Below are 22,538 nucleotides of genomic sequence, written 5' to 3'. Positions count from 1 at the left end.
ATCCTGGCAGTTTTTAAGTACAATGATGCATTGTCCACCATCAGCAAGCTTTCCGAACACAAGGGACTGTTTTTAGGTTGAACTTAAAAGATCTAGGTGCACAAAGTCATTTCTTAGGGGGTGTGTTTTTGTTACAAATGAATCGCTGCCAGTAAGGATTGCTCCTGTACTTTAGTGACTGAGCCAGTTTTCCCAAGGCAAATTCACAGATAAGATTTTCTATTCTGTATCATCTACCTGTAGAGTTCAGCCCTCTGGACTGTGTGCAATCCCTCTCATTATTCTAAAGTTTATTAAGATGTAATCGACTCTGAATGTACTGTGAGGCAAGTGGTTGCACAGATGCAATTTTACACACTGGTGATACAAACTTCAAGTAAGCAGTAAGTCAAAACCATGCTAGTGAATAAATGAGATTTTCCACATCGGGTGACAAGCTTGTCTGCAAACACAGGACGATTACAGCATTCAGTTCCCCCCCAGTGACAATTTAAAAGATCATAATAACCCCAAAGTGTGCCAGTACAGGACCCACCCCAGGCATTAGAGCTTCAAGGTCAGAACCAGCTACAAAACAGTATGTGCCTCACCATAAAATTCTGGCAAAATTTCCATTCACCTTTCCACTGAGGGACAGGGGTTCCTGATGGCTTGGGAGCAACTTAAATATGGTGTTATTCCAAGTAAGGCTGGGTTGGCACGTGGCCAGCTGATCATCCTGGACACCCAGCTGTGGGTCGAAGTGAGTCCCCAAAGGCAGGGAACGTTACTGGTGTGAGCTGGCCTGCTTGAACCTATCTGGCATCAGGGGGGCTGGCAGCACGGCAGGGCTCTCGGCCCCTGCTTCCCGCTGACTCCTGGAGCTCACCCGCCTCTCACTCCCGAACCGTGTGTCTTGAGGCTCCTGGCCGCAGTAACGCTATGTGTGGCTCAGGGACGTTTATCGCTGGTGGCCTGTTTTTCTGCTTCGTTATGCGGATAACTATGCGAGGTCTCGGCAGCAGGGGGCAGTAAGATAGCCTCTGTCAAGGAGTACATTTTTGTGCCTTGTGAAATAGAGAAAAGCCTCACACGCTCGGTTTGTTTACATTATATTATTGTTCAGATATGAAGAAGCTGTTCATTCTTTCTTCCTCCCTCCCTCCCCGTGGCTCAGTGCATACTTTGATGCAATGATTACTTTGCTGCGGTAGATTGAGTACAAAATGTTCGCTCCTCTGCCTTCAGTTGGCTACAGAGCCTGCTCCGTGGCTGGCAGCCCACCACCACTGCTTTCTTTCTGTTCTAACTGATTTTTCCAGACTAACTTGGGCATATATAATAGACTTTTTCCCTGGATTGGTTACAGCAGACAGAATCACCTGATGCGCACACGTTTTTGCTCCCTGGGCTTTGTTTTGCTCTCAGATTCCAGCTGTAACTCTCCGTGCATCCAGGTGAATCCCTGTTCGCACTGCCTGCGGCGACCTGGGGTTATTTCGGTTACAGCAGCTGGCAAAGTGCTGGCCGTGCCTGCTGTCTTCGGTAGAAAGGGGGTCTTCTCCGGGAGCCTGGCCGTGGGTTGCCCTGCACCTAAATGCACGTTCATGTTTGCGTGACGAGTCTTGGGGTGCTTGGTGATTCTCATAGCTCCAAAATGCGATTTTGTGAGAAATTCACCTTTTCATTTCCTAGCGGATTTCCTTTTAGCTATTACTAGCCGAGCAGCACGAAGCCTGTAGGCTTAAAGAACGAGAGGTGAGGAGAAGGGGAGGGAAGGGGTCCGATCTCCTTGTATTTTCCAACTAATCGACTTGTCAAACTTTGCCGGGTGGGCGCGGGGTCGCGGCCCCTCAGGGCCCCCGAGGCGGGCTGCTGCCGCTGCCCCGGCCCTGTCAGCGCCGCCGAGCTGCCCCCGGGGCCGGGGCCGGGGCCGGGGCCGGGGCCGGGGCCTGCCCCCGCCGCCAGGGCTCCCCGCAGCCCGCCTTACATAACGCCGGGCCGCGGCGGCGGGGAGGGCCGGGCCGAGCCGAGGCGGTGGCGGCGGCGGTACCGGGGGCGGGCTCTCTCCGCGCTGGCCGCCGGGGCCGGGCGGCCCGGCCGAGGGCGAGGCGGGCGCAGGGCGAGCCGAGAGGAGCAGCCCCGCCGCCCCTGCTCGGGGGCTGCCCGCGGGGGACGCGCGGCGGCGGCGGAGGGCGCCGCGGCGGTGAGTGGGGAGCGGGGAGCGGGCCTGCGGCGCCGCGCGGAGCCCGGGGGGAGCGGGGGGACGGCGAGACCCGGCCGGGGCTCCGTGGGGCTCCCCGGCAGCCGTAACGGTCCGGAGGCACGGCCCCCCGGCGGCACGGGGCTCCCCGGGTAACAGCTCCCCGGTAACGGCTTCCACCGAGCGCCTTTCGACCGCGGCGCCGAAGCCGCGTCCCCGAGGGAGCGGCAGCCCGGTGGGAGCGCCCGGCAGCGGCTCACAGCTTCGCCCCGCGGGTGTCGGGCTCTCCTGCCCCGGGCCGGTCGCTGTCACGTTTCGGCAGTGTGCGGTCGTCGCGGCCAGGACGCCGGTGCGGTTTGTGACCGCCTGTTGGTGCTCGGCGCGGCTGCTAAAGGTACCCCAGGTGTGCCCCGACCCCCTTCCCTTTCCCCTAGGCGATCAGAAGGGATCCCGGGCTGCCTGAGAGAGCCGCTGCCCTCGCTTTTAGCCCCCGCACCGCTGTGGTATGACAGCGTGCAGGATGTGGTATGGCAGTAGGGAGCTGTTGTATGACAGCATGCAGTATGACAGCACGGAGCGTGTGGTATGACCCCCAGCCCCAACGTGCAGTAAGGCTTCGGTTTCCCATGGGCTTGTTCCCGCCATCGATTTCGTTTCCAAACGTTTATTTGCTCGACCCACGTGAACTCAGGTCTTAGTCCAGGAAAACTTAATTCCTGGGAAGAGCTTTGCTCGTGTCGTGTTCACAGACAGGAACCGTTCACGTATACACAAGGATTAATTGCACAAAGGAGGGTTGCAGGGCTGTGCTCCCCTTTACAAGTTTGTCGAAACAATGAATGCCTCCCTTTCCCTTCGTCTTCGATCTAAGCTTGGCTATCTTATATCATTAATGAAAAACAGCATCACTGCTATAAGCTTCCCAGCCCCTTGCTGCTACTTTCTGATGTCAGTTGTTCGCCCTTGGCAGGCTGCGTGCCATCTGAAAACCTTTGTACACAGTGGCTGGGTTTTGGGGAAGGAATTTTAAAAAACGCAGCAACGCTTTAAAAGCCCATTGGTCGCCTTTCCGTTTTTTTTCTTTCTTTTTCTAAAAGTGTCTCAAATCCGTGAGCTGTTGAAACGTACGCTGGCTTGGCATGGTCTCTGTGGTTGCCGAGTGTGTGAGCAAGCGAGGAAATGTAACCCGCTGCAGTCCCCTGGCAACTTTTATTTCAAGGAGAAGCAAACTTGCAGTGAGTCACGGGAGCATTGTTCCCTGCAAACTGTCCGTCGGGAAGTGGAACCTCGCAAAGCTGGTGGGCTCGCTATAAGAAAACAGTTTTCCCTTACACACGGTGCTGTTTTCATGTTCCTCGTGAAGTATCAGATCCTGAGCCTTCTCAAGCTCCCAAGGAAGGCAGAACTTGCTGCCTTTCGGGGAGTGGTGCCGTGGCATTTGCCCTTTCTTGTGTTAGTTTCAATTCTTTCCTTCAGTCTCGTATTTCACTGCTCCTTCTTTCCCTCCCATCCTGGTCAAGACTTTTACTATGTCTTTGAGTTCACCGCGCATATGACCTCTGTCTGGCCTTCATGCACTGACCTCATGGAAAAGAACACCTTCCCTTTATTTTTGTGTAAGCCATTTTTCTTCCCTCCAATTCTCTGTGGCTCCTAAATTATCCTGAAAAAAACCTTCTGTGGACACTTGTGGGTGCTCAGTCTCGGGATGCAGCTGCACTTCCACGTACGTGACTTTGAAGAGCGGTGCCCCTACCTGGGGAGATGCTCTAGGCCTAGCACCTGCATCTTCCAAAAAGATAACTGGCCTTCATCTTTCAACATAATTTCTATTGGAAACAAGATTTTTATTTTTTTTTCCCTTACTATTTGTGTGCACGTGCATCTTGTAAGTAAGTGATTGGTGTCAATGAGAATTGATGACTCCGCAACACGCTGACGTGCAACTGAAATGAGTCATGGAGCTGTGAGCTCTGGGGTGTTTAACTTGTGCTGCCCAAAGCTGCCCCACCTCAATGTCAAGATAAGGGTAGTAAACTTATTTGATAGGGAAGGACGTTCTCATTGACCCCATACGCAAGGTTAATAAGCAATCTTTGATGTCTCTATCTGTCTGAACATGGCTTAATTGTATTACAAGGGAAAAACGTGGTGATTTTAAACATGATGTGGACTTGCTAGTTTCTTTTGGCAGGGCTGACATTTCATGTCTGTTGATGCAAGGATCTTCTCTATGTTACACTTGAACTGAAGACATGGGCTTGATATGAAGTCCTTCACAGCAAGGGATTTCAGGGGGATTCATGCTTTGACTTTAAAAGGCTGAGGATTAAGTTGCCATCTCAGCCTTGGGATATCACTGAACAGATGCATGAAATAATGCACTGGGAGAAACTGAAGGAGATTGCAAGAAACGAGGACAACCATGAGGTTGTAATTTGTAATTTGAAATTTGAAATCAGATACCGAGTTGTGGTTTCCTTGTTTTATTCTTGATTGGTGCTTCTTTAGTGGTATTAAAAAGATGAAACAACTATTTTTACTGTTGTCATATGCAGGAAGCCTTTTCAGAATGATGACAGCAATACTTGAGAGCACAGGACGAATGAGAGGCCCATGTGGGGTAGCCTGTGCTGGGAGAGTTGTTATACTTAGCACTAATATCTCTGTTATACAAATATAGTGCCTGTCACCAGTGAATCCTAGACGTAGTATATGTAGGACCTCACACTGCTACCCCTATTATATTAGTTAATAATAATAATTATTAAAAGGGACCACTGGCTTTAGTAGAAGAGCAATCGGACCCACCTTTGGGTTCCTCTGAGGCAGGTGAGTGTTGTTGTATCTGGGGGGCAGCTGAGCAAACTGGAGCATGCAATGCTGTGTTGCTTGCCCAGCAGGGCAGGAATTCATCAGGAGCTGTGACAAGTCTGACCAGTAGCCCAATTTGCCGGCTTCCTCTCCTAGACACGTTCCTCCCACTGCTGGAGAGTAATAGGAGCTTGTAATCTCCTTCACTGTCATACCTCGTGGGACTAAAAGAATATTTGGGAAGTTGTCTTTAATGGAGTGAGAGATGCTCTTCAAAACTCCTTGAAAATACTTGATTTTTGAGACTAATTGTATCTGTAAGTATTGTTTTGATCCAGGCTGGCATACACAACTTGAGTTCTCATGAATTCTCCTGAAAGTGTTTGTGTGGTTCTGCTGAGTGAGAAGTGCAGACCTCAAGGCCGTAATTCATGACTCCCACACGTACAAGTTGGCTTTTGCTGAGCACACGGTCATCCTTCTCCTGTTAATGCATTAGACTGACTCAGAAATGCCCCAGGTTTGCTCTGTGGTGTTGGGTGAGCACGTACAGTCAGGTTTGAAGTAGGACCAGTGGTGTTGGGTGCTTAAAGTGTCACTGGGTCTGGCACCACCTGTTAGAGGCTACTTTGGGAAGACAGACCCTACTGAGAGCATCGGTATCCCCATCTGTGAAAGGGGAGGTTAGCATCTCACAGGGCATGTCCGGCATGTGAGGCACCTGTGTTGTGAGCGCTAGGTCTAGGTCAGAGGTGTCTTGGGTAGGACAGAGTAAACAACCCATAGTGGATTTAAAAACCAAAATGAGAGCTTTTACTCTACAAGATTATTGAACACTGACTCTGGGGAGGAGCTAGCTGAGGAGAGACTCTTTATCAGGGACTGCAGTGATAGGACAAGGAGGGATGGCTTTAAACTAAAAGAGGGTAGGTTTAGATTAGACATTATGAAGAAATTATTTACTCAAAGGGTGGTGAGGCCCTGGCACAGGTTGCCCAGAGAAGCTGTGGGTGCCCCATCCCTGGAGGTGTTCAAGGCCAGGCTGGATGGGGCTTTGGGCAACCTGGGCTGGTGGGAGGTGTCCCTGCCCATGGCAGGGGGGTGGAACTGGGTGGGCTTTAAGGTCTCTTCCAACCCAAACCATTCTGTGATTCTGTGACTCACCTACTCACTCCATTGGATGAACACAACAGCAATAAAAAGTTAAACTATAAAAAAAGTGTAAGGGTTACTTTTGACTGTTCTCTCCACCTTACATAGCAGTGACACATGGTTAAAGCATTACGTGCTTGTCATTTATTTTCCAGCCATTATAATGAGGCAATCCTAGCAGAAAAACATGTCTTGTCTCTGATAGAGGAATAGCTTAAGAGGCGTAATATCTAGTCGTTATCCAGACTTTGCACCCCACTGTCAGTACTGCCTGAAGAAGCTCAGGGAAGCTGAAGATGGAAAGTGAACAGACATTGATGTACCCGCTGTGTTTTCAAGTCTGTCAGATGGAAAGGCAGCACCCTGTGAGGAAATTCTATGAGTAAATAAAAGAAACCAATCTTTGAAGCCGTTGGTTCTTCCCCAAGCTGTACGTTTCCTGTAACTTAGATGACTGATTTCTCTTGATGCATGTCTCTCTGCTTAAGTGCTCTCGAGGCCCTATGGGAATGTGGTAGCGGTTATATGAATGGCAGATGACAGTGTATGACAAATACAGGTGATTTTCTGTGTTTAAGTCAGCAAGAACACTCTATAGCTGCAGTGGTGGAAGTGAGCAGGCTAAGCACGGGCTCTTTGTAGCGTACAAAGCTAATAATGCTAGCTCAGTAAATGCCAGAGAACCACTTGTGTTAATTTAGATCTCCAGATAAAGAGAGCACCCAAAGAAAAAAAAAATCTTGCTAGCTTGTCTTTTAAGTCCACAGGAGAAATCTTGGCTCTGTGGCAATGTTGCCATTGGCTTCACCAGAGCTTTGAATTTTCCCGTGTTCCCAGATTATAGACCTGCCGACTGCGTTAGTTGTTATGGCAGAGGGTGCATACTATTGGCATGAGACACCAGGTTACAAAAAACACCTTTGAACTCATAGAAAGGAAAATAAGTTCAAGCCTCTCTGTTCATTTGTTCAAGCTTCAAATTATTACAGAACCTTTCTCCCTCTCCTTGTGTCCTTGGTCCTTAGTTACTCCATTATTTTTTAAGACCCTTCCAGTGTAGAAATAACTTCTTTATCCAGATTTTCTGGCTTTTCAAATCTTGCTCCAGGCATAACTGCTTCTCACTTCAGTGAGAATGCAATGCCATTGGGACCAAGCTCCCGGTACTGCACTGCAGGTCCTTGGCAGAAAAATGGTCCTGGTAGGGAGATCCCCAAAACGGTTGCTCCAGGCCTGAGGAGAAGCTCGTGTATAGTTGTAGAATCAATAAATTAATGATTAGGGAGACAAAGAGGAAAGAAGAAAGAGAAAGATGGGGAAGTAGACTCTGGTGACCAGTGGCAGGACCTGAGGGAACAGTGTGGAACTGGGACAGGGGAGGCTGAGTGTTAGGGAAAGGTTCTGCACCCAGAGGGTGGTCGGGCACTGGGACAGGCTCCCCAGGACAGTGGTCGCAGCATCGAGCCTGCCGGAGTTCAAGAAGCGTTTGGACAAGGCTCTCAGACACATGGTCTGATTTTTGGGAAGTCTTGAGTGGAGCCAGGAGTTGGACTTTGATCCTTGTGGGTCCCTTCCAGCTCAGGATATTCTGTGGTACTATGGCCCTACGAAGTAATGAGCAGGAGTGTGTCGCTGGCATTGCCTGGCAGGCACAAGGTCACGCAGTGTGGTTATAGCTGTGCCCTCCCTGGCTGTCCACAGCATTTGCAAATTTTGCAAATTCTCCTAATTTGCAAAATCTCTCTTCTTCAGATGTTCCCTTAGAGGCATCGCTTGTAATGCTTGTAAATCCTTAACCCTGATGGCACTTAGCTGGAGCTGCCTGGGACAGGAGCTACCAGCAGCCCTAGAGATGCTCTTGCTTTCAGCATCACTTTATTTCGCACCTCTGCTGCTTGCTTTTCCAGCCGTTGGGTGTTGTGAGAAAACTTAATTATGGAGGCGAGCTGTTAGTGTTGTTTGGGGCTGCAGAGCAAGCATTTGATACGTGATGAAAGAGCTGAAGGTGCTTAAAAACATTTTTGTAAGTAATTACATAAACCCTCTTAATCCCAATACTTTAAAAGTCACATCCTTTTTTTTTTTTTTTTTTAGTCTTGCTCATGTTGAATAGCTGTTGTTAGTCAGTGCTGTGGAATTTATCTGAATGCTAATAACCAGCTTCAGTGCTCCACATGTAATTGTTTTCTGCAGTGTCCCCTTCCTGTGTTGTCTATCACCGTGGTATTTGTGAAGCTCTTTTAGGTTACACCTTAATTTGGGGATTTGCAAGTGGATGAGTTTTTCAGTTAAGCAACTATACCAACAGCTAACCCACATCTTGCTCAGATCTGATCTGACATTTTTCAGGGTTTGGTTTGGTGTGTGTACTGGGGGGGTTGTTGTGTTGTATTTTGTTTGGTTGGGTTTTGTGCCAAGAAACAAAGTCAAAATGCTTCTTTTCTTGTTGAATGGGGCAAAGTGTAATGCCTGCCTTAGCCTCATCTTTCAGCTGCTCAGCTTGGAGGTGGGACATCTGAATTATTAGGCTCTGCCGAGTGATCAGCTTCTGCTTAATGATTCATTATTTCCACAGTGGGAAATTGTACCAGAAGGAGACCTACAACCCGACACCTGCCTGTGCCACCCCACCAGGACCTCCAAGCCCTGTACTTAGGACAACTTAAATATTCGGTGTAGGTGTTCCTTTTCTGGAAAGTCCTTTCACAGCATTTCCAAAAGAGATTCATTAGGGACTATCAACTGCATGAAAAGTCCTTTTATCCCAATGTTACTGTAATTCAGAATTAAAATACAGCTAAAAGAGGCCTTTCCCACGTGATAGAAGTTTTCATTCCCATACATCCCCATGCTACGTTTCATTTGTTACTGAGAGACCAGCTTCCACTTCTGGCCAGCCTAACTAACTGATGGCCGGCTGATTTTCACTGGAGCACTTCTTGTCATCGTGTGTAATCATTCCTAAATCCATGTCATGACCATCCCTCAGATTCCTCAAAACTCATGTCTGTGGAAATTTGACAGCATTTAGGCTGCTGCTGCTCTCTTTGTGACTCTTCACACCAACTAACACTGCCTTGTTGCTCCAGCGCCTTCCTCCTCTGTCTGTACCCATGCTCTGCCTCTTCTGCCTCAGTGGTAACCTCTGTGAGTCAGGGATCCTGCTGCTGCTCTACCTGTGTCACCTACAGCTAGGACCTCAGCTCCTGCAGAATAGTAGAAACATGTGCCACAGTCATGTTGGTCTTCTTGGAAGAAAATCTTTCACACTGCTTCTCCTTTTCCTTCCTCAGGGGTTTGTTTCATAGCTCTTTGTCAGATCTCTGACAACACTTGATAGTTTGTAGTCCTTGTAACCCAACAGTTGGTGGTCCTAGCACATCACGAACTGTTCCAACATGCAAACGCTTACTCTGCAATGAGTATCATGAGCTGTCACTTTATCAGTGGGACAGTGTAGGCCTTTGACTCCATGGGTTGCACTGCATTTGCAAAAATGTTCTCCTTGCAGTGTGTACAGATTGTCAGGTAATCTAAAGTCATCCAACATTTTTATTTTATTTTATTTTATTTTATTTTATTTTATTTTATTTTATTTTATTTTATTTTATTTTATTTTATTTTATTTTATTTTATTTTATTTTATTTTATTTTATTTATGATATGGTTGAATCCATGACCTAACAAGGAGATATCTGGCTACAGAAGGTGCCATTCAAATGCTTTCTCGTAACACAACAAAAACCATAGTGGGTCTGAGGGATGGGAAAAACTCATCCATCCCTTGCTAAACTGAAAATATCATCCTTCAGATGGGAAGGAAGGGAATGGCAAGTTAGCTGTTGTAGGAACATTTGGAGTGTTTTTCTGAAGCTGCAGTTTTCTTTCAAAATATGTTACGTTTTGATCTAACTTACTGAAAGTTTTACAGTGACTGCTGCATTTCTGACTGTTAGTTTAATCCATTCATTGCTGCCTCCGGGTTGTGGCTATTTGTAGTCACCAGGGCAGCTGCTGGGCTCCTTTGCTTTCTAGGTTGTCATCTGAAGAGAAGGCTTCTTACTGTGTTTTAGAAGCTACTGTGTACAGCTGACGTTAGCCATATATATGCTTTGTTTCCTCAAAACTAGTAATGTTGTTGTTGTTATGGTTTTTTGTTTAACAGGACTATGGCAAATGCACACCAACTATGGGATTTACTACAGGAGAGAGAGAATAGGGAAGAAGCTTGCAAAGAGGTTCATTTGTAGGCATTTTAAATTCTGCCTTTCAAACAGCAACACATCCTAAAATGAAACTGATTTGACTTTTGGATATGTGGACCTGCTCTCCATTTCACATTCATCCATTGCACCATTTAGTCTGCAGGCTGACATGGTTTTAGATGTTCTTATCATTTCTGAGGATTATTCAAGTTAGGAAAAGGCTAACAAGCCAGTTGGAAAAACACTGGTATAGCAGTTCCCTCTCTGAAATACACAGGCATCATCACCAACTCCTAAGACGTTCCTCCTCTTCTCTCCCTTGTAACATTTTACCATTGGTGGCAAAATTCTGGGCTCAGTTGGCTACGCTGGGGTCACCATTGCAGATGGATGTGGCCTAGCTTGCATCACTGGTCTTCAGGTAATGCTCTGTATTAGCAACTCCACAGGCTGAGCCTGATGGACAGTTTCTATCCAGTTGTTGTTCTTCTGCTTAGATTCTTCTACTTCTTCTACTTAGATTTTCATTCCAACTTTTTTTGCTGTCTTCAGCTTTTCCCCATGCTGTTTGTGTGTAGTGACTGATTCTGCCCACTGAAAAGGAAGGAGAGGGTCATGATTGTATCTAACTTGTAATTTGGAAGTAGAATTTGGACCAACTTTTTTTTTTTGCATTTCATTTTCACCAATTTCTTCACCCTTCATCTTTATGTTTCTTGTACTCTTAGGAATGCCGATCAGTGTAGCACAAATTTGGACGCATAGCAACTGTAGAACTAGAGAGATTTGTTGGCCACGTGCACTCGTTTTGGATTTACACTAGTTTGAGTTTAAGTGAGATCTGGTTTGGCCTTGGCATATATTAACTAGATTGACGTTATTAGGATGGTTAAATTGCAGTGGGTTTCAATTTGTATGATATCTAACAGCAGGAATACCCCGATGAATCATAATCAATTGAGGGAAAATGCTGCTTAATATTTTCCAACAGTTTGGAGGAATCAGGAATGGAGAATTCATCATGTGCTCCAGCATGAGAGATGGTTAATGCATACGAAATGTACTCCATTCAGCCAAATTGTGCCTGCAGCGGGATTGCCTGAAAATATCATCTGACCTCTTCTTTACATTGCACAGTTGTAACTGAGAGCAGAATCCAGATTAGTGTGTCAGTCTGTGAAGGGACTGGGGAACTGAGAGTAAAAAAGTGAAAGATAAAGTTATAATTATGTCAGAGGTTGAGCTAATGATTTCTAAAAAATCTTGGCGCTGATCTGTACCTGTCTGCACTTTTGCTTCTTGCTGCTTTGTTTTTTTGTTTTCATGCCAAGTATTCTGGACTCGCTCCTGTTCAGCAAACATTTGTCAGGCATAACAATTTCAAGCATTAATCCTCCAGAATTAACCAGCTTATTAGTTGATGACCTGAACTCTTGATAGTTTCTGGGGATTATTGCTATTTAAATCTTACCTTTGAAACAGTGGCAGCATACCGTGATGGTTTTCTTTTGTTTTCTCCCTTTATTTTTATTTTTTTTCTGGACTGTTTTATCTCTATACTTTCATCCCCTCTTTCACTCCTACCATGCGGCAGGAGGCAGAGAGGAAATCCTGCACTGCCTCTGACACAAGTGAGGAGGAAGCCTCTGGTTTCTCTTTGCACCAACCCTGCTGGCGTTGCCAGCCATGCTGAACTGTTTGCCGAAAACCCAGCGGCGGACAAGCTGAGCTTCAGGTGCTGCAAACCTGCAGGGGAACACCAGGGAAATCTCCGCAGACTTTTACCAATCATTTTTCCAGAATTCCCAGGATTTTGGTAAGGTTTTTGTGGGATTTGTTACTTTTATTTCATAAGGAAGTGTGACTGTTGAGCCCATGCTGCCTATGTTTCTCTTTTGATTCCTAGTAACTTCTTGAACTTCTTCTTTCCGTTAAATTTGCCAGAGAGATAGAAGCATCAAAGTTATTAAGTGCCTTGACATTTCAGGGATGTGGATTGTAATGAAAAGGAGATAGAAGCAAGTGCTCTGCTGGGGGAGGGCGATGATCAAGCACTCGGGCAGCATCCGCATGGTTGCCCATGGCTCACGCAGACCAGCCCATTCACGCACTTGTCTCCAGGGAAAGCCCGGGCTTCATCTACTGCTGGGTGGAAGTGCCCCAGGGCGGTGGCCGAGAGGACAAGAGCACTATGTGATGACATACAGCCAGATAAACTGTTTCGTGAGTGGCTGAATATATTATTCTGAGGCCAGGATGAGGAATTCCTTCATGTAGGGCAGGAAAAAAAAGCAGTGAAAATATCCCTGCTGTGGTGCTCACCGCAGGGCCGGGGACTGGAGATAAGGGGCAGCCAGTGAAGCTAATAGAGAGCGTCTGCTGGGGCCGTTGCTGACATGCAGGACATGATATCGGGTTTTACAGCCTCAAAATGTTCACCAACATTGGGACTGCTGGGATCCCTTCCCTGAAGTTTGGGAACTAAAGACCACAGTATTTGACATGTCAAAACATGGCCTGGGTGTACGCGATAAATTAAAAAGTGATTAAAGAAATTCAAAGTTATGTTTTAAGTAGGAGGTGTAATTCCCATCTTGCATGGTCGCTTGTGTTATGCTCATTGAGCCCTTTGTGCAAACCTTCGGATTACTGTGAGTCTCTTGGGCTGCAGCTTAGCTGTGGTCCCGTCACAGTCTCGTGCATTTTCCTCAGGGAAGGTGATAACTTGCTCCCCATGTTGCCCGTATCAACCTTTAGCAATGCTCTGCTGCACCATGAACTATGCATTCAAAGGGGAAATAGTGAATGTGGGGGGAGGGATTCAAGTGACATGGAATGTATTTTAAAAATAACATCTTTAAAAGATGGCCTTGGAGATTTCTGAGGAAAGAGTCTCTCTTTTAGATCCAAGTTAAATTTGTGCCATGAATTATATTACTCCTCGTAGAAGAATTATAAATTATTCGGGTTATAAAAAAATATCACTCTTTTCCTGATTTTAAGTGTTAGAGAATCATCAGTGCTCTGACACGTCACTCAGGAAGTGTGTGTATGTCAAATGCGCCAGTGTGTGCGTGTAAATCCTCTGCTGATGTGACCACTTGCTCTGAACATGTATCTGCATTAGATCTCTGGTGGCTGACAGCCACAGAGATGTGTCCCATCGTATTTAGGGTGGGATTTTCAAAGTTGCCACGAGGATGTAGGCCCTGAGCTCCCAGTGGAGTCTAAGTAGAGCTGAGCTGCCTAATCTTTTCCGATGTTCACAAGGGGATTAAAAAAAAAAAAAAAGAGTCTTGATTTCTTTTAATATTACATTTCTAAAAGGTGATTAAAATTGGATGATGTAAGAGTGAGAATAATAAGCATCGGCTTTACCCTGACTGCTCAGCGAGGTAATTACGTGTGATCGCAGCTTTAAATAAGCTCAGGTCCTTCTCACCGGAGGTGGACTGCTGACCAACACAGCTTTCTGCTGCTGCCACTTTACATTTAGTTTGGTTTTTAATTAACCTCAGTAGGAGGAGGTTGAAATCCCCTTTAGGTTTATAAATATAGGACTTCAGTCCTCAGTCAGGCTAACGAGGCTGCGAAAACAGCAGCGCTGCTTCATCCAGGAGGCATGCTTCCTCCCAGTTGTGAAATCCCAGTTTCCACGTGTGCTGTCGAGGCGCTGGTCTCCTTGCAGAAACAAAAGCTTCAGCAGCTGCTAGGAGTGGTCCCTGCAGCTGAAAGCAGAGATGCGTTCTTGGTCTGTAACCCACAGCGCCTGGCGAATGCGTGCAGTGGGAGGGTGACAAAGACATGGAAACTGCAAGAGTTCAGGCAAAAATGAGTCACGGGAAAACAGCCTGTTTTATTCAATTCCCCAAATGTTCTCAACCACTCCGAATTAATTTAGAGCCACATATCTGCAGTGGTCTACTTTGTTTCTGAGTAACAAGCTTGGGGATAAGGTTGCTGGCAGTTCCAACCGTGTATTGTTCAGAACATAGGCAGGCCTTGTTTGCCCCAGAGCCTGGGTTTGTCTGAACACAAACCAGTGCCTTTTTGCAGTATAAAGCCTGGCATTATCAGCTTAGTGCAAATGTTACTTCAAATTATGTCCAAAATGCTGGCGGGCTGGGTCTAACTTTACTTACCCTGATGTGTCTCTTTGACAGCATTTCAATGGTTTAGCTCTTGCAGTGACCATTTTTCTCTTTCTTTATATAAACAGCTCTTCTTGTGTGGTAAAATTAAAATAAGAAGTTTTTTCCATTGTCATTTACTTTGATACTATGGAAATCTCACATTTATTTTAATCAACAACTTATTTAACAGTATTTAAAAGTATCAACAGTATTTAAAAGTAGGATTGTCCTAATTACTTTCAGCCAGTTTTTATTCCAGTGAATCTCACTTTTTCCATGTTTATATCTCATTAGCATCGTCCTGGTGATAATGATTTGAAAAATAGATCTGAGAAATTTTATGTTTTGGGGAGTTAGCCCTTCAGCTGTTCTTCTGAAGGGGATTAAGGGTACTATGCCCATAGAGTTATATTTGTTTAGTGTTTGCAAATAACTTTATTTCTAACAAATATTGCTACTAAATATTTGACATACAAGGTTTATTAGTTTAAAGGTCTTATGCCTAATGCTCCCAGTTTGGACACAATTCATCACTCAGAGGCAGAGGTATTTGACTGATGGTTGAATAAGATTTAACATGTTTGAGGGGGGAAATTCTAGGCACAAAACCCCTAGAGCCAAACGTGGAAACAGTTATGTGAAAGAGGGAAGGAGGCAGAAAAGGGTGCAGACTTTGAGACAGTTTGACAGCCTCCAGCCCTGAGCACCCACATCATGACTCAGGTTTCTTCAGGATATGGGATTCCCGCAGAAGGAAGTCGTCCACCTCTGGCGTGGATCCTTGCCTGGAAGTGCCCCTCTCACCCTGGCTTCCCAGGGAATCGCAGGGCTGACATGCTCCTAGCTCAAGGTGTCCCACAGACAGCCTGAGGTTCAGTGCCGTGAATCCTCTCTTGCGGTGCAAGCCCCATTTCGGAGTCCCACCATGTTGCAGGCCCTTGCTGAGGCTGCCTGCCCTAGCAGGGCCGGAGGATGTGTGAGGATCTCTGCCTTCAGGGGAAGGGCTGAGTCGAACCACAAACTACAGTCGAAGCACGCTTCCATTGCTGATCCCTTTCTAACACGTTGTCTGTAATCTCTTTGGGACAGAGGTGTTATCCTTCTAACTGTGGAGCATTTCTGGCCACTGCAGGGTGCTGTGAAAGCATACTGGTTGTACTTAACCCAGGCTTAAGGTCCCACTGGGGTCCTGATGGTGAAAATGGCCCTTGGGAGCTTCTGTGTGACATGAGCCACCGCTAGCCAGCTGAAGATGACAATTTCTCAATAGGGTAGTGACGGGGAACCAAAACTAAGCGGTGCAGCTGGGGTATGAAGAGTCTCAAGGAAGAATTACTTGGGAATAGCCTACGGAGCAAACTTAATTTACAGAATCTTTTTGGCAAATGGTAAAGAATAGCCATACCTTTGAGAAAACTACATTGTCTGTACACAATATATGACCAGTGAAAGAGGAACAATTTATCAGGTATATTTTTCACTCTGAATCGTTCACCAATCTCTAGCCAAGATCCAGACATCGCAGAGGTTTATTAGTCAGTATATCAGTGCGGTGACTGGCACCCGGTACTTTGGGATCATGTGGACTGTAGAAGACAAATGGAAAATAATTAAAAACATAAATTCCAGCCTCCAGAGACCATGAGACTAATGCTGTTGGCTTGTAGTGCTTTTTCTTTGGCTGACTGATGGTAAAACTCTTCAGGAGCTGAGCAAAGCTTAAACTGAGCCTATTCCAAGGGCTGGGTTGGGGTTCACAAGATGGAGATTACTCACAGGGCAGCAGATGCACTCTGTTGGCAATTTCAGAAGCAGACACCCTGGATCTGAAGAATCTCTGCTGAAGTTTTATAGCAGAGGTGTTTAACCTGTGATTTCCCAGACTAAAGAGTCTGTGAAAGATGACCAGGAAAAGCAAGCCTGTTGCCATTAGGTCTGAAGTCACTAAACAGAGATCTGCATCTTTGTGGAGAAACTTCTAGGGATATGTATTAGAAAAGGTTGAAACCACTCTCTGCAGTGTTTAGACCACTGGCCTAGTATCTGAAATACTATTTTCATTCTTGTCTGGTTAAGGATTTCCTTATTGCCTATAGGCAAGAAACCTTTGAACCTGAGGTGTAACATAAAGGGCATGGAGTACCGACTGAACAAATGGTTGTTTAACGCTGCAGTAATGTGAGGCTAGAAGATCAAAATCTAAAATGGACAGATACCTCATAAAGATACTCGCTCTCTCCGTGGTGGTAAGAATGAACTCTAGACCAGGACTAAACGCTGTATCTTTCTAATCTAGTTGAGTCGTGGAAGACCAGCCTGTCTCCAAGGCTGACCTGGGAATACAGAAATGCATGGGCATGGAGTGTAGGGAGGGGGCAAAGAGTTGCAATTGAGTCATCTCTTACGACATCCCTTTCATCCCATATGACTTGAAGATTGAAATGACAAAATTAAAGAGCCCTGGTCAGATCTATTGCACGTCATTCTTGCAGATGTCCTTAGTGGACAAGGATAGCCCCAGATGTGAAAGGATAGCCCCAGCACCTAGGTCTGCCTGAGTTGCACATGATTATTCCATTCAAAAATAGAACTAGTCTAAAAAAATGGATCAAAATTTTAAGAAATAACTTCTTAGATCTGGGAATCTATACTTTCCAGAGGAGCTGTGTAAAGCAAAAATACATCCCATTTGGCTCTCACCAAAGTCTGAAATTAATCTTCTAAACAAATGGTTGAAAAAACTAGGCTTTTTCAGAGTTAGCCTGGTTCAGAACATGTCTGACAAACGTTTTTTTTTTTCCTCTCCTTTTTTTAAGTTTATTTTTATTTTTAATCAAATAGAAACTTTTCTGGTGTGATCATGTTGAAGCTGAATTCCATGCATTAGCCTCAGGATTCCTATCGATCTTTTTGTAAGGGAAAAGAAATGATTATGATATGCTTGAATGCTGCATGCACTCATGATGTTTGCATTCCTTGGTTGAAGGGGATGCTTGTAACTTGCCTATGGTTGTGTTTATTCAAAAAACAAACAAACAAACAAACAACAAATCCTTATTTATTCTCTAGCTCTTTAATTAGGGCAAAAAATTGCTGGCTGTCATAAATATTCGCTGCAAATAACACAGGAAAGGGCTGTGCTGGAAGATGGCCAAGGTGATAGGATTAATGTTTTGAGCCTCTAAAAGATTATGCTGGAAATAACAACACCTTTTATTTACAACCTGGAGGGCATCTGCACCTACTCAGGCAGGTTAATTCTGCTGTGCGTGGGTGTGCCTCCCCTGGCAAAGCATCTGCTACTGGTGTCTTGCTTCCAGACAGCACCTCCCAGAGCGGACCACCAATAATTCAGCTCTGGAAAGGCCAGCCAGAGCTCCCAGCTCTGCACCTTCTCAGAGCTCCTTTTACAATATCCAGAGAAACTGAAGAGTTATTAAATTATCCCAGGATCCAAACAATTCCCAGAACCGCAATTGCTTCCCCACTCGTGCGTTTGTATAAAATTTAACACACTCCAAGTGGGGTTTTTCCAAATCTTTTTCACGTGCAATCCCGGAACCAAATGGAAAAGGTTATGATAAGTTTGAAGTATTTCAAAATTTGGGAAACAGTCTCCCTAATGGTGAGTGATTTGAATTTCCTGCAGCATTTTTGTTCATTCTTTTTATTTTTGTAAGAACTGGGTTCTGGAAACTAGTCGAGTAGTACATGAATATAGGAAGCCAAGACATACTGAAACCATTTAAGAGCCTGTGTTCTATAAATGTAGGTTTTTAAAAGAACATTTAAAATGGGAGTAGTTGAAAGAAATGTTTAAGAAGTTTTTTTTTTTTAAAAAAAAAAGCTGCATGACTTGGCAGTGAGAAAAAAGTATGCTATGAAACATTGCAAAATAGTAGAATAATACCACCAAAAAGACAGTGCTCTTGCAAAATAAGAGCTCTTGGTAGTGAATTACAAATGTTAAATAGGTCAGTCTCATGGTACCCTAGTGAGAGTGATTAGATGCACTAGAATGAATGCTGAAGTAGATGCACTTAAGGAGGAAGTGCTCAGAGGAATTTGGCCCCACAAGTGGATCACGCGGAGGATGGTTTGTGCCTTTCAGTGCTTTGGGTCTGCCATGGAGACCCAGGCATCTCCACGTACCTGAGGCTCAAGGAGCTACAAACACCGAGCAGTTGGCTAATTAATTTGTCCTCTCCAAGACAGCTCGAGGATCACGGCTGGTGCAAGGCTGCCTCCGTATCTCTTGTCATCAGCTGAGCCTAACACGGGCAGGCCACAGCTCAGAAGCTGAGCAGATTGGCGACTTGCCTTTGCTTTGGGATATTTGGGCTGAGGCATGGTGCCTTCTACAGCACCGAAACTCGTGTGCCTGTCCAGGCACTGCCAAGCTGCATTTTGGAGCCGTGGAGGGAGATTAGAAAAAATAGGAAGCCTACTGCTGTGGGAGATATTGGACTTAAGGACTCTGGAGCTGATCTGTGCCTTATATTTTCCTGTTCCTGAAACATAAACATGCTTTATGTAAAGTCTGCAGGAGCTGTTGTCAGGCGGTTATGCTCAGCACCTGGAAACGTGCTTCTTCCCTACTTCTACTAAGTGACTGCGTTATTGCATTTGGAGAAATAAAAGTGGGTTTTGCTCAGTGTCTCATTATCTATGCCAGAATTTCTTATGCTTAGTTATTACCCTCATTTAGTAACATATGTATAGAGAAGCTAAATGCTTTTTTGCAGCATAAATATGCCTTCCACAGTATGAATTAATACAGTGATTCAAGTGGCATTAAAATGAAATGCTGTTTTGAGCCACTACATGCTTTTGTAAAAGACTGTGATAAAAATAATCCTGTACAAATTGCTCAGGGGATTACACCTGTGCTGAAGTGGAAGCTTTCCTTGGCACAGTGGGTCCAGGTGCCTGTGCCCTGGGGCAGCGGCTGTTGTGCTATGACGCAGGTGGCCGCAGTGGCCTGCTGCTGCTGCAGGCTGGTCTGCGAGTGCTGGCTTTGCACCACTGGGCTGCTTCAGGAGCTGCTATGTCTGCTTTGTAGTGTTTGCACTGACCTGTATTTCACCTGCAGAACTGCTCAATCAGTTAGTCACAATGATGCAGAAGAAATGGGTTTCTGTATTTTTGATACATAACATCCAGTAATCATCCATCTTTAGGACTACTTGCAAAAATAAATAATTACAATTCAAAAAATTACAGGCATCGCCAGATTTCAGGTAGCTTTAACAGCTGTTCTTCCTTCCAAGTAAGTCAGAAAATATACTTTTCCCCTGTAGAAACTCATCCATGCCTTTAATGCCTGTGAGGGCTTTGGAGAGAGAAGTCCCCAGGACATTGCAGCCGATTGCTTCAGCTGGGCACGGACTGCCCAGTGCAGAGGAAGCAGGAGAGCACGTTCTCCACAGGCTATCCCCAGACCTGTCCCATATTGCAGCTCAAACCCACCGTGAAATCCGCCTGCAGACTGGGTGAAAGTTCATGCTAAATTTAATTGTCTTTACAGCGCTACGTTATACGAATTAGTCGGTAAAAATCAGTAAATGATGTTATGCAGGCAGCTGGAGTAACGAAGTGCTTCTCTTCCTTTGCACACTGGTGATCTTAATATGGAAGTAACATTTTCCATGGCTTCCTGTTGGCTGCGTACAGGGACTGCCTGCGTGTGGGATGGGGGTCTGTGTCGCTGGTTTTTGGCCAGAAAATCCTCGCTTTCAGAGGACAGCAGCCTGAGGGGAGAGTGTGAGTAGGGTTTTCTTCATGTAAGATGACAGTAGGTTTTCCAGCGTTTCTTAGGCCTATTTGATTGCCCTGTGCTTTGTGTAGGGAGTGGGACTAGGATAACAAAATGGCCTCTATGGGCTAGTCCCTGACTGGAGTCCTGAAGCCAATTTTAAATATGATATGGATGTTACCAGGAATAGATCCTCTCCTAGGGAATGAATGTCAGTACTCATCGGAGCCTCTCCAGCAAACAGACCGGGAGTTTTCATTTCACAAGCTATTCTACCTGGAATCGGCACCGCTTACACTCCTGCGTTCAGACACCATTTGCCCAGAAACGTATGTATTTAACACGAGAAGTGTTAGGGGACAGTTCCCTGTATGGCTACTGGATATAATGAGAAATGTTAATGTGCAAGTGAGCTGACCAGTCAGCTGCAGAGACGTGCGCTCTTGCCTGCGAGTTAGACAGTTGGGAAACAGCAGCTCTGGACCAGGCATTGGAGAAAGACACAGCTATCTAGCAAGCTTCTGAAAATAACATTGCTCCATGAACCTGCTTCATCCTTTAGGACTCTTGTGACGTACGACGATGATTTTAGCTTTAATTATATATCCTATCATATGGTTTATTTGAGAGAGGGAGTAGCTGCCCCATACCACACCACCCTCACTAAATCCAGTACATCCTGTTCTATTCTTTAATCTTTTCAAGGTGAGGTCACACTTTTTTTTAAAATTGCCTTCTAGCTGTGAGAGTTACAGCTTTGGATTTTGCCTTGTCTGCTTCCAAGAGGAATTCCCCCCTTCATGTCAGTGCAGCTCCCCTCGTCTGCACCATCCTCTGTTCCAGCAGCCCCTGTGAGTAGGGTAGCAGGCAGGGCACCTGCCCTCATCTGTAGGCGCAGTTCTCTCTCTTTCTCTTCTCTACTGTGACCTGTTGAGCATAAAGCCTACTGCTGTTGAGCATAAAGCCTACTCAAGGCTGTGGAGCAACAATTTATATTGTTTCTGTTGCCAGACCTCAGTGTTGTATTCACAAATGGCTCATTTCCTCTGCTCTAACGTGGAACAAAATACACTGGGAGCTACAGGGGAAGACATCTAATATGGCATGAGTCCTTTTACATCATGGACAAGAACATCAGCAGGATGGTGAGAAGCTTTCTGCAAGTGGACAAGCACCGGATGGCTCTCCTTTGTGTAGAGATGAAACTGCCAGGAGTTGAAATGGTTACAGAACTCCCTTGGTCCGGCTTCATCAAGAGCCGCGCTCTGCAGCTCACGCTGAGCGGTTTCTTCCACATGAATCATCTCATGGAAACCGAAGGGGCTGCTCTGGCATTGAATTCTGTGCAGCAAGCTTGATTCAGTAATTAACTCTCATGATTTGTGCTGAGAAAATATTTCAGTGTTGAATAACAAAGAGGAAGAATATTTTAATTTACAAGAAACATTGAACACTTGGCTGGCAGTAACTGTAGGATGCGATCCAAAACCATTTAATGTCTATTGTTATCTTTCTGTTCACTTCAGTAGAGCTGACTTTCGGGGGCTTCATTATGATTCGTCCTTATTAGTCAAGTTTAGTATGGCAGTGCCTAAGGGCTAGCCGAGGATGGCTCTCCCTTGTTGCACAGGCACAAGATAAGCCATCTGGGCAGCAGAGAGCTTGCAGGCTGAACAGAGAAGACACGAGAATGCATCAAGAGAGCCAGCAACCATTGCATGCAGTTGCTGTTTGGGAAGGGGAACAAAGGAGGGAGGGGAAAATTAGAAGCTTGGTGCAGCACACGAGAGCCTCCTATGGAATAGGAGAGGTGGCAAAAGAAGAAATTTGTAAGTGCTGAGATTGCAACGTGATGGCTTGCTCGTGGTTTGTCTTTGCAGGTGCTCGCTGATTCCCATTGTGTGGATCTTTCCCAGACACTGAGCATGCATTCGGATAACCTCTCTGTGGTCTCTGCAGAACAAGTTAACTGATGCTGATTTCATCTAAGCATCTGATGCTGATTTCACCAGCTTTAAAAGGTTTATATGCATCCAAGCTAAGCATGTGCCAAGTGCTGTGCTAGTCTGGTGTCTGTCGGCTGCACCATACATGAACTAGGAAGGGCATCAGGAGAGTTTTGTACTGACTAGGCTCTGGGAAGAGACACAGTGGTTGTAATTTCTGTAGCCAGTCTGGAATATACCACAAATACCAGATTCATCTCATTTGAAAGATTTGAATTAAATCTGTTTACTGTAATGGAGCCTCCCACAACTCCCTGCCTTCTTTTTTGTTTCCTGGTAGATTTTCATTTG

The 22,538-nt window shown here is 45.6% G+C and overlaps 1 protein-coding gene across 5 annotated transcripts in view; it reads left to right on the top strand.

The window, feature by feature from the left end:
* Window positions 1–1,188: 1,188 nt before the first annotated feature.
* Window positions 1,189–22,538, top strand: part of SYNE3 (spectrin repeat containing nuclear envelope family member 3) — a 65,132-nt gene continuing 43,782 nt past the window's right edge. The window contains exon 1 of one of the 5 annotated variants that reach the window (XM_083838124.1): window positions 1,189–1,436. Coding sequence is in view for 1 of the 5 variants with exons in the window: in XM_083838123.1 (XP_083694249.1) it covers window positions 22,214–22,262 (49 nt within the window). In the remaining 4 variants the exon portion in view is untranslated. Of the gene's footprint in view, window positions 1,437–1,499; window positions 1,738–2,026; window positions 2,186–9,836; window positions 12,170–17,324; window positions 22,263–22,538 lie in introns of those variants that run through there. The other 4 variants (XM_083838126.1, XM_083838127.1, XM_083838125.1 and 1 more) reach the window with 4 other exon arrangements.

This window comes from Anser anser (assembly GCF_964211835.1).
Source record: "Anser anser genome assembly, chromosome: 5".
NCBI classification, from domain to species: Eukaryota; Metazoa; Chordata; class Aves; order Anseriformes; family Anatidae; genus Anser; species Anser anser.
The sequence above is the reverse complement of the archived record's forward strand: the minus strand, read 5'-3'. Positions and strand labels throughout refer to the sequence as shown.